The 17,876-nt window shown below is 42.0% G+C and overlaps 1 protein-coding gene across 2 annotated transcripts in view; it reads left to right on the top strand.

Annotated features, from left to right (window-relative positions):
• Positions 1–17,876, top strand: part of SPAG9 (sperm associated antigen 9) — a gene marked incomplete at its 5' end in the record, with an annotated part of 64,506 nt that overhangs the window by 4,958 nt on the left and 41,672 nt on the right. For both annotated transcript variants that reach the window (XM_084273621.1, XM_084273620.1), the window contains 2 exons: positions 1,700–1,820; positions 12,485–12,555. In XM_084273621.1, the coding sequence (XP_084129747.1) occupies positions 1,700–1,820; positions 12,485–12,555 (192 nt within the window). The remainder of the gene's footprint in view (positions 1–1,699; positions 1,821–12,484; positions 12,556–17,876) is intronic.

Here is a 17,876-nt window from a genome sequence, read left to right as displayed (position 1 = left end):
TGTGACCTGAATCTTTTAATATAAAAGGGCCAAAGCTCTTGTGTCATTTCCTACAGAGGAGAGATGAAACAAAAGTTCAGGTTTTTCAGTATTACATTGTGGAGTTGATGCTCCAAACCTTTGTGTTGAGGGGGTAGAAAGACTTTTTGCTCATCTGTCTTTTTGAAGCAGGGGGAGAACTCTTTACTCATAGAACCCAAAGCAGCCCTACCTGGGCTAGTGTCAGCTCTTTCTCAATTGGTTTGTGGTTTAGCTTCAAGCACAGTCACATGAACACCATGCCCAGTCCTGTGATAGCTGTGGAGAGCTTGTCTGAAAGGAACTCTTGTTCCATTTCCTAGATTTTAATGTGCTTCTAGATATCAAGACTTTTTTTTTTAAGCAAAACTTCTGGTGACCCTGCTGAACTGAAGCCCTTTCCATAGGGTTACAAGTTTCTGCTCTTGTAAAAGCTACAAAATGTGTAGTTTAGAACTTGGTAACAGCTTACAAGTTGGTGTGTGAGCACTCAAAGTACTGTTTTCACTAGGTTTTCCTGGCAATACACAGGAGAAAAATCCATATTGAAATCACCTGTAGCATTCCTATATTTAAACTGCTGCCTCCTGTCTCCTTGTTTCCATGTGGTACCCAGCTGCAGCTTGCTTTCTGACCCAGCTTTGGTGGTTGGTTGTTGGGGTTTTTACATGAAGGCTCCTGGTACGCGGCTCCTCTCTGTAGGATGAGCCTTCTGTGTCAGCTGTGTTCATGGCCTTGCCTCTCTTTGCAGTGCAGCACAGAGTACTACATGATAGAAGGTGTCTTTGGCTGTTAGAAGCATTCTTTGTGCTGCCAGTGCACACTGGAGTTCTGAAGTTTCCTCTTAAGAAAAATAGCAAAAAAAAAAAAGTGTTTTTGAAGCTGTTGTAATGAGGAATTCATAATTTTAGTGTTGTGAAATGTAAACACATAATGTATTAGTGAATCTAGAATGTTTTAAGTGAGATGCTTTGGCAAACTGGGGTGGCAGAAGAATGATCATCAGCTGAATTGCAGAGTACCCATAAATTGTTGTTTAAGCAGTTGGCAGGTCATAGGAGGCAGTGCTGTAGCATTGGATGAAGCCTGTGAGCAGTTTGTAATGTATCAAACAACAACAGCAACTTGCTGAGAATGAAAAGATGGCACATAATTTTGGTTGTGGCTGCTGCTGGCCTGTTCATACCTTCGTGCTTTACACTGGATGGGACATCACACATGTCCAGTCAAATCTGAGGGTCCCAGGACTCTCTCTATTTGTGTGCATCACTGGCAGGCAAGTGTGTGAAGTTGGGAAAGAAGGAAATAGTTTGTATTTCTGTTAGTCCCAAGCAGGATCCTCTGTAGTAGTTGACATTTAGTTGATAGTGATTATTTATGCAGGGCAACCTAGATGGGATGCTTGACTGATAGACACTGGACTGGGGTATCGTTGGTATCCTACATGGTTAAATGTGGGCTGTAGAACTCTTGTGCTCTTTTGGAAACCTGCTTGCACCCTTCTTTGCTGTGAAGGGCTGTCTGTTGTTTCCTATACGCTGCTTGAAGTGAAAGTATTTTTAAAAACAAATCTAGGAGTGACTGTAAATCTCTTCTTTCTGGAGAAAGAACTTTGCTCAGGCATTTTTTTAAAAAAAAATCTGCAATTAATTGTGAGTCTAACTTGACTCTTTTTGTTTAGAAATTCATTGAGTTTGAAGACTCTCAAGAACAAGAGAAAAAGGACTTGCAGACCAGAGTGGAAGCACTAGAATCACAAACTCGACAGCTTGAACTAAAAGCAAAAAACTATGCTGATCAAAGTAAGTAAAATATATTGCACTCCCTTTAAAGTGATATCAGTGCATTTTAAATCCTGTTCTGTAAAATGATAACACATATACTAAATATCTGTGCTATCTGATTCCTGTATTTTGACAGATAAGTAGGTTTAACTCTTGTGCAAGTCTGTTTTCCTTAGAATTAAGGCAAACAAACTAGAAGCTTGTGACTCATCTGATTTGTCCAGTATTCTACCTTGTTTTGTTTTCCATTTAGACCATGCTGTTTACATGTTTAGCATCTTGTCCTTGTTAGTGATGATAAAATAAACTAACTGTCTTCTCATTAAGCTCTTGTTGGTGCTAAAAAGAAATGTAATATTTGGGTTTGGAAGTGTTGCTGGGAGAATTCTTATCAGTGTCTGTATGTTTGCTGAATTGTTTCTACTAGGCATTTGGTGTTTGTAGGACAAGAAGAAAAGCATTTCCACTTTTAGAGATGTTCTATGTAATTCACAAACTTGTGTAAGTTTGGGGGGAAAAAAAACCCCAATGATCAGTTATCCTGAAATACTGAAAGTTGCAATGTGAATATATTGCAGTGTAAACATTTTCCCAGGCCACTTGTCATCCAGGTACATAGTCACTGCATGAAACTCCATCACCAATCTTTCTACTTCTACTTGGGTAAAGTGTAGAGGAAAAAAACCCTACAGAAGTCTTCTTGTTTCAACTTTCCACAGACTTCTAATGAAAATGAAAGACCTGTGCTGCTAATGATTGGTTAATTTTTTTTTGCTCTGAGTTTGTTAAACATGCAGTGAAGGTTATGGGGTTTGTTTTCATTTAACCTTTGTAGCACAGTGTGGAAATAATGATCAATATGAATAAACATAAACATTTTGTCAAGCTTCTAAGCTAACTTCTGTTGACATAAGACTAACGTGGCTATCAACTGATACACAGCTTTTATTGCTGGGCCATGCAGGAATGTAAAGGAAGATTGTATCAAGCCTGATAAGACTGAGCTAAGTTCAGCTTCTAAAAGCAGAATGCCAGTTGTCAAAAATCCCCTTTCACAATTCCTTCATTTCTACTCAGCCACTTCTCCTGCCCAAAATGTAACAAGTTACAAGTATCTTTTTTTCAACTTAATGTTTAATTTTCAGTGTCACCATTGAGCCTCAGTATTAGTGCATCAGTGTTAAGATTAATGTAGGTGACATGCAGACCTGAATCCTTCTGAAATCTGAATGGTTTAGGATGCTGTTGGCAACTCTTGGAGGCACATACTTCAGGTCTGTTGCAGTTAAAATATTCTCTGTCCAGTGATGGAGGAACATTTGGGCTTTTTCTGTTGGAAACCAGGATGGTTGATTTCCAGTTCATCTTTTTAGATAAGTCAAACTAAAATGGATAACCATAAACATTGTAGAGACTTGTGTCAAAATGTCATGATTGCTGTGAATGGAAGTGGGTGTGTGTTTAAAAGTAGCAGCAGAAGGGAAAAGAAAACACTGGAGCAAGAGCAGAGTGGTCTGTTTTGGTAACAAAGGACACTGTTTGCAGAAGGCCTGTGCTCTGAGCCCACAGCCCAAACAACATGTAATGGGAAACCCTGTGCTCTGACAATAGGATTATGACACTGAGATTGCATCAGATCATATATACCATTGCTTTTTCTGTTAATAATTTGTATATTTAACTATATTTGCACACAAAAAAAATTAGTTTGGATTCTCAGCTGTGTATGTGGCATTATACCTGGAGTTTCAGAGACTGGGCTTATGTACTGCCACATAGAATGCCAATTCATATTGTTCTGCCAATCTATGGTATTCTCTCTTTATTTTCTGCCTTGCATATTAAGCTGTCAAAAACATGTATGTAAGATTTTTTAAGCTTTTAATTACATTGTGTAAAAAATATATATATATATAAAAAACCAAACCCCAGAAAATCCAAACAAACCTCTGTTGTTGCAGTGGAACCACTGAATGTTGGCCAGAACTACTTTTTTTGTAAGAAATAATGTTAGTGAAACCGTTCTCATACAGCATCAAGTTTTGGTGTTAGAACATGGACTTAGAGTTCCAAAATCTTATATTGGGGAAAACCCTTTTGTGATAGCAAAAATTTTAACTTTGGAGAAACAATAGAGCTGTGTTGAACGTGGAGCTTTGCTTAGGATTTGGGTTGATAACTTGTCTGGGACCACATGAAAGACTCTTAGGAAATGTGACATGCTGCTGATGCAGAGCAAGATCAAAGGGGCCGGGAGCAGGGTTGCTGAACACCTGATGACTGTTATGCAAGTGAACTGCTTTTAGTGAGCTAAATTTCTAGGGTGTGAAAACCATACTAGGGAATGGATTCTTGAAGTAGTCCAACTCTTCTGCATTACTTTGTTTTCTGTTTTATACAATGTATATGTCCTGTGATACCAAACGTCCCAATGAGTCACTTGAATTCACTGGATGTGGCTACAGGTCTTGTAGCAATAATGCTTTTTCTCCTCTATTTCCTATGCTGTTGTCTGTGCAGTTACATTAGTGTGTGGTGCTGCCAGCTCTCACCAGAGCTGTGTTCAAAATAGCAGCAGTGTTCTCCTTGATCATGGGGATTGCAAAGGCCTGGCACAGAGCGAGTAAGCAAGTACAAACTGGCTTTGCTTTTTTGGGTCGGAGTATAGAGCCTGACATAGCAACAAGGTTTGATACAAGGAAGATACAATCCCATGTAATACTTTAACTACAAGGCTTTTTGGTTCTGGTAGAGTACTTCCTCTGCTATCTGGGTTTCTCCTCAAATAAGCAGTGTGTGTGAGAACAAGTTCCCTCTGATAAACAGTTTCGACTTGTTCCCATGAACGTTGCCTATCCTGAGTGTTTAGTGAAGACTGGTTAGCCCTGGGAGAGGGCAACTCTTCAGGTACATGGTAAGGTTCAGCATGATTGTATGTGCTTAGACATGTATGCCAGCTAAAATGGCTCTAGCTTTATGTCCTGAATTATAAGTGCTCATAGCTTTGTCCTGAATTATAAGTGCTTGTTTTTGCAGGCTCAGTGATTGTCAAAATAAAGAAATTTATCAGGTGGGATTACATCCATAGCCATGCAGCCAACCAACAGGGGTGGAATAAATCTGCCATCTGAAAGAAGTGAAGTAAGAAGCTTACTTTGTGTTATCCACTAAGTTCCTGTGGTTCACTGACTTTTTTGTCCCTGCATTACAAAATAAATCAGTTTCTGTCAGCTTTCTCCTAGATGAGTGAACTCCTGTGCTCTGTCCTTTTTAGGAGGGAGGGAAGAGGGAGAGATGATTGCGTGGCCTGGTGACACTGCTGGGAGGATTGTGAGCCACAATAGATGATGCAATCCTGAGCAGCAGGGACAGATGCACGTTGAGTTACCACTCTTGCAAAACTGATAGCACTTGACCCTGGGATTGGTGGGTTGTGGTAGTTGTTTAAATAGTTTGCTGCCAAAAAATGATGTGACAGGTTGCATCCTGGGATATTTTGGTGAACTTTACAACTGCTTAAAGGAGAACAAAGGTATAAGGGCTTGTGACTTCTGTTTGAGTGCAGGCTGCAGCGCTCTGGCTCCAGCCTGTGATCCCAGTCCTTGTCTCATTTTGCACTGCTGCTCTTCCGTGTAACTTTCTGTGGTTTGCCCCTGCCCTCGTGTTTGCTGTCAGCATTACCTGGGCAGGGAGTGGGGGGAAAGGCACTGCCAGTGCTCTTGGGGCCTGTGGCTTGTGGAAGCTGAAGCAAGTTAAATATCACAGAGGGATGAGGTTGGTACAGGCAGAGTGTTCGGAAGCTCTTGCTGCTGGTGTTCAGCATGAACACACACGCTTTCAATGTGAGCAAATGCCTTTGTTTGATTTGACTAGACTTCCACAGGTTATTTTGTCTCTCAGCAGCAGAGGGCACCTCTGAATATTGTGAGATGAACCAAGCATGGAAATGCCAGTTTTAAAAACCCTGATGCTTCCATAATGGGTCTGAGGCAGCCACCAGCCTTTGATAGAATCTTAAAACGCTTCCTACAAGAGCTTGAATAAGCCTGACTTCCACATTGCTTCCAGTCTTTACCGTGGTGGGACCCCTAGCTTTGCCTGTGATTAGTTTGCAGCATTAGAAGGTTTCAGATGTCACCTTTGAATCTGTAAAGCCAGGCGCTCGGAGCGGTCACAACTCGTACCAGCGACCTGCAGCTCGCTTGTCCAGCGCCGCTCTGGGAGGGCGCGTGATGCAGCCCTGGGTATTGCCCGTCTCCAGTTACCAGAAGGGGCAGGTGCCTCTCTGTGCTCACATAATGTGCCACTGAGTTCAGGGGAAAGGGAGGCTACAAAGCTTTAATTTACTTCCCTTTCTTGCCTCCCTTTCTGGGAATGTCAGTCTTTTATGTATTACAGGCTGTAAGAATACACTGTGGTGTATTCTGACTTACTACAGGAACGGGACAGCTTTGGAGTATACTTTCTGGAGGAATCATTCTCAGGGTAACTTATTTATGAGGGAATCTGAAAAACACAATGTCTGTGTAGTTGACATGCTTTGTGATGGAGGTGGTAGGCTGTGGGAGTTGAAAGACTCTCTTCCTTTTCTGGATCTGCTTAGTGCTAAAGTACAACTGAGGTAACATGCTGCATTTGACAGCAGAACCAAGGCACGGATATGTTTCCATACCTCAGTTTATGAAACTTTAGCCTTGTAGTTTATGCTCAAGTTGGATTATATTTGTGGAAAACCACATATGTTAAAAAGAAAACAAACAAACTCCTTTTAGTTTTCAGAGCTGCAAATGTTGTGACGTAACTAGGATGGCTTTATTGCCCACATCAGGTGACATCATGCAGCAATTGATACTGCTTGCTGTAGGTTTTATTTGGGATATGAGACAAACATTTTGGCAGCTGACCTAAAAACATGCAGATTTGTTTTCCTTGGTAGCTAAACAGAACAAGGGCTTTCACTGGCTTCAGGAGAAAATGCAAGAGGAGGTTCTGTTGTGAATCTTCTGGGGATGTTCATTTATTTGGTATTTTATTTTCATCTGAGCTCCTCAGTGCTCCAGACATAGATATTTCCCTACCTAGACCTGCAGCAGCAGTTTCACACGGACCAGCCTAGTTAACAAGGAGATCCTAATACGAACTTCCAGTTGTGAAGCTTAATGTTGTTTTGAGATGGGGCTTGTGACTTGTGTATTGGTACACATGATGACGTGAATAACTAAACTGGCAGGAAATACATCTGTCAGTAATGCTGTTTCTAGGTATGGCTCAACTGTAGTGTTTATTCTGAGGAATACAAGAAAGCTTCTCAATAGACCTAGAGAGAAGTTGGAAAGGTTTGTTGAGTGGCTGGATTGTTCCTGTGTGTCTTTGAAAGGCTGAGAACAGCAGAACCAATATGATTTCCAACAAAGAAGGAACAAAGCAGCTTGACTTCCTCTATATCTTGATTAACAAATTTGGAGCTTAGGGTTTGCTGCTTCTTCCCTCAGTGCAGCTATTTCTCACCTCCATGGGCTTGTTCCCCGGGCAGGTGCCGTTTCTGGAGCGCGACGTGGGAATGTGCACTCCACTAGATGGAGCAGGGGGAACAGGAGCTCAGAGCGCCCAGGTCCTGCTGCAAGGCTGCAGGCTGGGATAAAATGGAGTAGAAAATGTGAGCAGTCATTGGCCTGCTTTAAACTCATCTATTAATACACCTGAACAAAGGTGGTGAGAGGAGGTTGAAATCCAGCGGCGTATAATTAACTGCTCATATACTTTATAAAATACTGTGCTAGTGGTGTAGGTGCTGGAGTTTGATTGCTCTAATCATTCTGTTGCTGCCAGTATTACAGTGATGAACAAAATGGGCTTTAAATGACTCATGTTCCTGACTTGTCACTGCTTATCTGGCTTTAAAAACAAATGCAGTCTGCTGGAACTTCTGTGTTCCTACTGACTTTGCCTTTTTTCTCAAAAAGTTACTTGCTTCATTAGCTAAAAGTGTAAAGGTGTAAATCCTGCTGTTTCCAGCACAGTCAATGAATCCAAACTCCTCTCAGTGAAACACGGTTCTGGCCAGAGACTAGGCACGAAGTTGCTTTGAGGTCCAAATGATTGTTTTAAACTTGATTTTAGGGAGAGGTTGGTTTGTATAGATCCTTGTTCATTTGGCTCTCAGACTTTGTGAGGCATTGCCTGGCGTGTGGTTGTCTTTAGATTAAATGGTTGTAGCAGAACATTTAAAAAATCTCCTTAGAAGTTTTATGTCAGGTCTTTGGTGATAACTTAGTGATTTATGTGTCAGAGTGGATACTTGAAGCCCAGAAGTATCAGGGTAAGACAATGCAGCTGTATGTGTTGATATCTGCTGTCAGCACAGCATTCTTGACAGCTCAATTATCTTCATAACTGAAGGTACCCCTACTACTTAAACTGAGAACTAGACCTATAGCTTACAGTGGAAAGAGCTGCTTGGAAGGTCTTAAGCCTTCAGGTTAAATACTTGTTTGATGGCTTTGGTCCCTCTTTCAGTGTGTGGTTGATGTGTCTGTTCTTTGGTAACTTCTTCATGGGTCACAAGGCCCTGTTGTATCATGGGATGGATTTATGCTTGAGCTGTATCTTATCATTGTTACAGGACCTGCTTTTAGGAATGGAGCTGGATGAAATCTGTCAGGAGAGCCATCAGATAGTCTTAGTGCTAGGAAAGGCTTGTTAATGAGCTGGATTTTGTCCTGGCTTCTGTGGCAGGAATTTTTAATTCCTCTTGAAGGCATCATACTGGTTGGAGTTGGCATTCTAGCAGGTTTGTTTCTCTTTCTCCCCCTCAGGCTTATCAGCAGTTTGAGGCAGAGGACAACATACAGATGGAGGGTGTTCCAAACTTGGTAAAAGCCATCAGACTTGGGAGGTAAGCTCTGATTTTTGAATAGGCAGGGGGGGCAGCTTTGCTGCCTAATTCTTCATAATTCTGTTAGGAAGCAGAACCTCCAAAGGCTTCTCTCCAGTTTGCTATATTTAATCTCCTATTTTTAAGCTTGATTGGTTTGATTTGAGTGGACTTTGGTGAGGATTGGTACTTCAGGTCCTTGAATCTGTTGATAGCGCAGGAGAAGGTTGCAGGTGGACCTTGGGTGTGAGTTTGTGGTGGTGTTCCAGTGGGATGCTTTCTTATCAGCCTAAAATACTAGAATATTTGTGTCTTGTGTTCATCCTTGTGATGCTGGAAGACCTTTGAAATTTTTCCATGTGGTCTTGTAACCATGTGTAGTGGAGCTTTTTGGTCTGTATTATATTTTGTACGTGTAATATCTTACTAAAGTGTTATCTTGCAACATAGTACCTGCCATGATGCAACAAGGGTATAATGGCTTTATAAAGACATATTGCAACAGAGACAATGGGTATTTTGCTGTTAGGATGTATATCATCAAATGGCTTTCATATACCCATTAAGAATTTGACATTTTAGTGGAAAAAAGCCTTAAACTGAAACATCAGAGGAGCTTTTTGTACTGATAAGCCAAAATGATGGGAACTGTCTGGCTGCCAGTGCCCAGCTCTGTTCCCCTTGGGGGATGCTATCAGGGGGGTGCCAGACTTCCACTCTTTTGTGTGCTGCTGCAGTAGAATGGAACTGGTGACAATTTGGTTTTAAATATACTTCTGGGTGCCAGTGGAAGGCATTTTATTTGTCTCTCCCATTTAGTTTCCTGTTACTGCTGATAGGATTGTACCTTTAATAGTGACTTAAGTTTTTCCAAGGTTTTGGGGCAAGAATCTGGAAGCCTTCCTCAGAGTTCTACTGGCTGTTCTTCACTAGGTTCAAATACCTTCTGTTTTCAAGTCTGTGGTGATCTCCAGTCCTCAGGGAATATCTGTTTTCTTCCACAGTGTTTACCTGGAAAAATGAAGCATGTTCTGTTTGTTGGTTCTCAACATCTTGTCTTTGATGGCAGACACATTTTGGGTAGAATAGATTTCCAGTGTGCATCATCCTGCTGGTATTGGAAGAACCTTTTGAAGACTGTTAACATGGTGTTTGAGAGTATATAAAATTGGTGTACATCTGCTTTTGACTGACACTTCCAACTGTAGGACTGTAACTTGTTACACAGCTTGAAGTGACTTCCAGAAGAAAATGCTGAAGGTCAATTATGTCACCTTCTAGGGTCTTCATCTTTGCTTAACCTTTGTATGTAACAAAAACAGTGATCAGATTTAACAGGGATATCCCCCTTGACCATGCAGTACCCACATCTGTCTTCTATGACTTGAGGAACTGTTCAAAATTAGACCATAGAAGGAGAAAGGGTGCTTTGTTATGGAACTTCTACTGTTGTGAAGGTGTGTTTATCCATAACAATGGGGAATGCTTTTGTGGATTTCAACAAGGTCAGTTATGGGTAGCTACAGAGGAGGGTGTAACACATAATGTGATGCTACTCTTCATTAAGTGCACTGTGTCAAAAACTCTTCCTGGAATTCAGTGGGTAAAATTAAATCTCTAGGAGGCAGCGTTGGGTGCCCTGACTAGACATGAGTGTACTGAACAATGTTGGGGGGCATTGATGTGGCTTCTTTACAGGTTGCTGGTGAGGCCACATTGAACCATGACTTTGGTGTCCAGTGAGGATCAGCAGCATTGCAGAGGGTGTCCGTGTGGGTGCTGAGCTGTGGCAGGGCTGTCTGCCCTGATCGCTGTTTCTAGGGGAGGGAGCAGGTTTCATAAAGCACAAAGCCAATTAGCCATGCAGTTTGCTCTTCATCATCTCCAGGCTATTTACCTGTTCTAAAGCAGGTTTAGCACAGCAGAAAGGTTACCAGGCCCTCAGTGTGTGGGGAAAAGGGAGAGGTGCTGGAAACTGAAACCTGAAGTCCTGGGACAGTGGAGCTGGGAGTGAGCAGCCCCGTGGCTGGATGGGGTGTGGGTAGCTAAAGCTGAGCTCTGCCTTGTGGCTACTCACTGGTTATTGACAGGATGGTTCTGATGGTCACCAGCTGTGCAATGCAATTACTTCTGACTGGAATACCTGTCAGTCTAGGAAAGTGGATAAAACGTGGTTTGTCATGTCACACTTTGTAACTATAAATTCTGACATTTGTTTCTGTCAGCACTTAGAACAAGCTTCCATACAGCCTCCCTTGGAATGTATGAGCAGCCCGAAAACATCTGGTCCCTAAAATGAATAAACCAAAGTCTTCCATTCATTCCATATGGTTTATGTCCTGTATTGCATCTCGAAAATACATTACCTATGCGTTGTGCTGTGAAATATATTTCAGTATGTGTTGTGCTGTAAACACTTGTGCATCACTTAGAGCTGCTTGGCCCAAAAAGCTCTTGTTCAGTCTGATAACGGTGCCAAAATGAAACCATTCAATCTTGCATTAATATGAATAAAATTTGATGTAATGCTTATGGTCAAGTAGGTGGAGTGCTAAAGGTTTTGTCAAGGAACTTAATGTTCTTATAAGAGCAAGATTAGATTAGGAGCTAAGAGTGCTTACAGATTTGAGTAGACAATTGTGTGTTTTGGTTCCAGCATTCGACTCTGGCAAAGATATTTTAATTTTTTTTTAAATTTGATTTGACTTGTGATAAAATACTGTGCCAAGATACAGCTCTATGGAGCAAAAAGAAATGGAATGTTGTATTGAGAATTAATTTTCAGAAGACTGAAATGTGCACATGGCAGAGAAGATACTGGCATTTGTCTTAGGATAATGTATATCTGGCAATGAGTCTCTGGAGATGAGTAACTATAAATTTGATGTTTCCCAGGGGTATTTAAACATGACAAGTAGAGTAAGAGAAGCACAGTTACAGAACTTGAAACACAGGCTTATATTGCATGGGTATCATGCTCAAAACTACATAAACCCACGGAATTCACATCTAGGCATCAAAAAAATGATTTGTTTGATTGGAAGGAATCAGTTGTGTGAGGGAATTCTGAATTCTCTTCAGTTTTCTGCAAAGTAATTGCGTAGTTTATTCCTGCTCATCTCCTCTTAATATGAATGCCATGTTTAAAGTTCCATTAAACCTGCTAAATCTATTTTTAATTTCTTGGAATACCTTCAGAAATATCTGTGTGTTTTCTTTCCCTGAATCTATTGCCTTAATACTCAGTGGAATATGGGTGAATGCCAGAAGAAGCCTTAATTTCTGTACCACAACATATGACTTCAAGGTATTTTTAAATAGCTTTGTTTTGTTTGACCTAGTTAAACACCTCTGGAGATTATGCCTGGTTTTCTAGAACAAAACCAAGGTAGTACTTTAACTGGAGCTCACAGCTCTCATCTGAGCTTGAGTCTAGTGATGTGGCTTCTGCCTTTTCCCACGTTCCATGTGCGCGTGTGAAACGGTCTTGGCTGGTGTGAGCACTGAGCTGTCCTTGGATGTAAAAATCTCCTCTCAGTGGCCTAGCAGTCAGCTAGGGAAAAGAGTACTTGTTTTTTTGAGGACTGCAAATGGTAAGATTGTGCTATTGCTGATGTACTTGGGAAGCTCAAGCATTGAGAGTTTAAAACCCAAGAACCAACGTGCTGTGTATGGTTTTTCCCCTGCTCTTTGCTCTTCACTACTAAGAATACTCTCACCTGTTGCCCAGTCCTAGGCAAGTCACACTCTCATGTACTAGAACTCTGAATTGAATTTTAATTCCTTTTTTAAATTTTTCTTCTTTCAGTTAGCAGACTTGAGGAGAGGGAGGCAGAACTCAAGAAAGAATACAATGCACTTCATTCAAGACACACAGAGGTAGGTCATTATGCTAAGATTAATTCAGGGTGTCTGGAAAAAATATAGATATGTGGAAAACTTTGTGATCAACTGGGGAAAACGATAGGGTGTTTTACTATCCACTGATGCTTGGATGTTTGTATTGGTAATATTGGTTGTAACCAGGATTCATTTGATTGGTAGTTTTTCTAATTCACATGTAAGTGTCTGTTTCTCTGTGTTGGTTTGATCACACGTTTGTCAATTGTATAGCTTTCTCAGATACTCAGTTTTAAAGAAAACAAAACATTTGTTCATGTTTCAAAGACAGTTCTTCAAAGCACACTAACAAACTTCAAAGAAATAAAAGTGAAACTGCAATCTCAGTTTTCTTCCTGGAGGTTTTCTGTGTTGGATTTAGTTGTATCATTGAAGGAAAAAATACCTTTAAAAATTGTCCTCCTACCAAGATTCATGGTTGAAAGAAGTCACTGGCATACTTACACCTATTGAAATTGTGTTTGCTGGTGAAGACAGAACAAGTTTGACTTGATCAAATTAAATAAGAGCCACACCTATGCTTTTTGAGTGTAAAGGGACTTAACAGTGCTTTGATTTTTAGCTGCAGGTTCTTTCCCATGCAGGGATGCTTACTGCCAAACCAGTACACTTATTTTAGTGAGGAAATCACCAGGTTCTCTGAATAATTCTGGTTAATCTGAAGCCCCAATATTGAGCACAGTTCTCTTTACTGTGCTTGCTCTGCCTCAGTTTGAAAGGTCAGATAGCTGCTTTTTAGATGGTCACTAGCAGAGAGGAATGCAGTATTGGCTGTTCCTAGGTCAGAAGACCATGTGTGGGGAAAGGGAAAGCAAAGGGAGGTGACTGGTTTAGGAACCTTTAGTACTTCCTCAGCAGTCTGAAGGTGACCCTGTTAAACCGAGGATGGTTGGAAGCACAGCCAGCACACAGCGCCTGAGTATTGCATGAGAAGGTTTCTGCAGCTCTCTGTCCATGTATTTACTGAAATCCTGATGCATTTAACATCACAGAATCACAGGGGTTGGAAGGGACCTCGAGAGATAATTGGGTCCAACCCCCCTGCCAAAGCAGCTCCCCAGCTCATATTGCACAGGTTGGTGTCCAGACGGGGCTGGAATATCTCCAGAGAAGGAGACTCCACACCCCCTGGGCAGCCTGTCCCAGGGCTCCCTCACCCTCACTGGGGAAAAGTTCTTCCCCATGTTGGTGTGGAACTCCCTGTGCTACAACTTGCAGCCATCGCCCCTTGTCCTGTCCCCACAGACCACTGAAAATGGGCTGGCTAATTCCCCCTGCATTCCATGCATAAGATACTTATAGACATTAATTAGGTCCCCCCCATAGTCTTCTCTTCTCAAGACTGAACAGCCCCAGTGTTTTCAGCCTTTCCTCACAGGGGAGATGCTCCAGGCCCTTCATCATCCTCTGGACTCTCTCCAGGAGATCCCTGTCCTTTTTATAGCAGGGAGCCCAGAACTGGACACAACACTCCAGGTGGGGCCTGACCAGGGCAGAGTCGAGAGGGAGGATCCCCTCCTGTGACCTGCTGACCACACTCCTCCTGATGCCCCCCAGGATCCCATTGTCTCTCTCAGCCCCCAGGGCACACTGCTGGCTCATGGCCAACCTGTCATCTACCAGGACCTCCAGGTCCTTCTCCGTAGAGCTCTTCTCCAGTAGGTCATCCCCCAGCCTGTACCAAAATGAATGGTTGTTACTAAATAGTTGCTTTAGAATGCTACATCTGTTGCAAACTGTAAGTAACAAAGTGTAATGCTGCCTGCTGAAGTTCTATATTCCTTTGAACTGGAAACACTGCAGAGTACTGTGTACTGGGGAAGTCTTGGTTTATTTTGGTTAGCACCTCTGGGTGTTATCACAGTGGGAATGGCACAGGTTTTTATTGAATCCTGTTTTGCAGAGTTCACAGTAACTGAATGTATTGGGCACCATTAATTCACTGAAATGCTAATGAAATGTTCTGAATATCTTTTTACGTAGGTTTTGCTCCAAAATGGACAACAACCTCTGCTGGTTTGATTCCAATTTATTAAATGCTTTTACATCTTAAATTCACTTTCTTTGGTGTAGGGAGAGGTGTTTCCTTGGGCTTTATTATTAATGAGGTGCCTCTGGCCTTTCTTTGTAAAGAAATAAGGTGTAATACAACATGGTACAGCCATACTTCTGTGCTCCTAAAATCAGGTCTCATGTCTTCTGTGCCCCTTCCTTTCAGCATGTTTACTTACTTCTGTCTGTCTTAGCCTCACATTTTTATTCTTTTGAATGTTTCACCTCTCTCCCTTTAACTCTAGATTATTTCTGGGTTTGTTTATGAATATGTGTGTCACCTAAAGACAAGTGTGTCTACATGTTACTAGAGGTACTCAAAATTCCCAGACTGCCAGCAGGCAGCTGCTTAAATACAACAGTATATCCAAGATAGGACATGAAGAGTTGATGGGGTAATGGGTTTGTGGGCTGCACAAATGAGATCTGGGTTGGAAACTAGGGACAAAGAATAGCTACCAGGAATAGGGTTATTTATAAAAGGCTGTGAGCCTTTAACAACTGCGTGACTAACCTCAGGAAGTTAATTAGATACTCCTTATCTTCATTTGCCAAAGCTTTTTGAGCACAACTGACACACTGCTGAGAATTTTGCAAAGTATGAACTTCCTGATGTGCTTCAGTTGTAAACTGACTCAAGTCAGCATTGTAATGCTGGTGTCTGGGGTGTGTGTGTTTAAGACTTGGGGACTGAATTCCCTGGGGACTGATGAGGACTGACTGGTAATAGTGCCTGTATTCCCCTATCCCATTTGATTTCCTGCTTCCCTTTCTCCCAACAAATTCTGGTGTTTCAGGTCTGTGTAGTAACTTCTTTATGGTAGAGCAAGCTATCTTGGTAAATACCCATCCAACTTCAAGCATTAAACTATCAAGTTGGTTTATTAGCGTAAATACTTCTATCACAACACTTGTTTCTGAAACCTTTCTTGCTTTTGTGTTTTTCTAGGAAGGAATACTTTCCCTTCTGCATCAGCTTCATTGTCTTTGCAAGTGATCTATCTTTGGTACTTACTGAAATAGTAATTGTTGTTCAAGTGACCAAATAATGATCAAAAGTGTTAGAAAGATCTATTATTTTTAATCTCTAAGGTGTTGGTGGTGATTTCTTTGACAGATGGCAATTTAAAGATGTGACTTGGATGCCTTTTCTGTAATCTTAATTTCTAGCAATTTTTTCTCTCTTCTGCCTGTCTTCAGTATTTTCTTCTCTCCAGCCTCCCCTCTGTAACTCACAGCTCGCTATTTCGGACATGGATGGTGTTCTCTTCCAACTCCTGCCTTCACTGAGGCTCGTAACCATCTGTCAGCACTAACCCTACCTGCTTGTGGCCTCCTCTTTGCTGGAGACCATTGCCCAGCACGCTGCCAGGCTCAGCAGTTTCACCTAAACCATTTCAGTCAAAATGGACAAAGGCTGATTAAGCCCTGGGAACTGACACCGGTGATGTGAGCCGGAGAACTGGATCCCTCATGCGCAGCGTGTGCTGGGAGTGCTCCTTGGAGCTCAGCCTGCCAGAGACAGGGCTCTGCATTGCAGCTCCAGGGCGCCAGCCTGCCCTAGCAACTCTGTGTCTTTGCAGCTGCTGAGGCAGCAGGGCTGCCTGGACTTGTTAAAGCTCTGGGAAGGGGCTTTAGCCTTCTTCACCTTTCTGGAGAATTAGCCTCTATCTTTCCTGCTGCTCTGTGTAGAGTGGGAGATGAGCTAATGGGTGTGAGTGGAATATATCCCCTTAAGCTTCCTCCCCTGGTAAGTCTGTGCTTGAGCTAACTGGCTTGATTTTAAATGGATTAGGGTGTGATAACCTTAGCAGTTGAGCTAACAGGTTGGAAGGTGGAGAATAGCTGGGTGTTAGCAATAGGTAGCAGATAATGTGTTCAGTCAGAACAATGATGTGTGAATGCAGCCTGAATGTGTTCTGACATCATTTTGTGATTCCCTGTTTGGTCTGGCCCTTAATCATAGAATCACAGAATGCTTTGGGCTGGGAGGGACCTCAAAGATCATCTAGTTCTAAGCCCCCTTGTCTCTCTCTTGCTTGCCATGTTTTAATCTTGTGCTGATCTTGCTCTGTTCAGTTGCTCAGAAGAGGTGAGCAGTAAAAGAAGCCTGGTAGAGTTTCCAAATTTGAACTTCTGTAATTATACCTATGCAAAGTCTTGTTTCCATCTTCCTCAAGCTTGAAAGAACCAGGTGCAGGAAATGATCATACAGCCATGAAGGCAGCCTGGTCAAGAGCTGAATGGTTGACAGTGCTCTAATCCAAGAGTCATTGGGCCTTTGCTCTATGGGTTTAGAAAGGAATTCAGTTACTTGGTTATAGCTTTTAGCTCAAACACTGTTGTGATGCACTGCTGCTAGTGACTCTCTTGGAGCAAGACTCTGGGTAGGATGTAGAGGCTCTGCCTTTCTCTGCACAGTTCATGGGGCACACTTCATGACTATGGCACTGACTTTTAAAGGCTTGGCCAGAGACTGTTTCACACTTACTACTTAGTGGGGAAGTGAGGGAAAGCAGCATGTCAGAATCTGCTTGAGAGTTGATTGACACCTGTGCCATTTCTCCACCCAGATATCCACAAGAAAATCTGTTTCTGTTTAAGGAAGTGAATCTGTTCTCCTTTGGGAAGCACAAGGCTGAGGTGGTTCGATATCTCTTTCCCTGACACGCAGAATATGGGCTTAGTTTAATGAAGCATAATTGGGCCATGGAAGTTGCTCAGTGCTTTGAGCTGATACAATGTGACAGAACAGTGAGCCTGTCTTTGGTGCTGGGAATGGACTTTGTCAGGTTTATTGGGATAAACAGATCTCCCCAGCAAGTCCCTGTGTGGGGAAACAGGAGGAGAAGGCCGAGTGGAGATGTCTAGTAACAGTTGTGGCTAAGCATGGGTACCAGTCAGTCATAGTCATTCTGAGATTAGACTTTAGATATCTGTTTAAGCAAATAGTTTTTCTGAAGTCTTTTGCTAAGCATGAACAGCTTGATGTTTAAGCCTGGATTTAAAGTCTTTGTGTACCACTGTATCTGCCAGCAGCAGCATTTTGTCTGTGGATAAAGATGCATCAAGCTCCTCAGTGGGAATGATGCTTTTACTTGGGTGGTCAGCTTACCATGGATTCTTCACAGTAAAAGGTAGTTACATGGAAGTATATTTAGGACTTTTGTATTGAATTCAGGAGATTCTAGAAATGTCTGTTACCTCAATAAATCTAGATTATGTGGGACACAGAAAGATCTATATAT

Source organism: Gallinula chloropus, assembly GCF_964237585.1.
Source record: "Gallinula chloropus genome assembly, chromosome: 20".
Classification (NCBI taxonomy): Eukaryota; Metazoa; Chordata; class Aves; order Gruiformes; family Rallidae; genus Gallinula; species Gallinula chloropus.
This window is presented reverse-complemented; position numbering and strand designations above follow the sequence as displayed.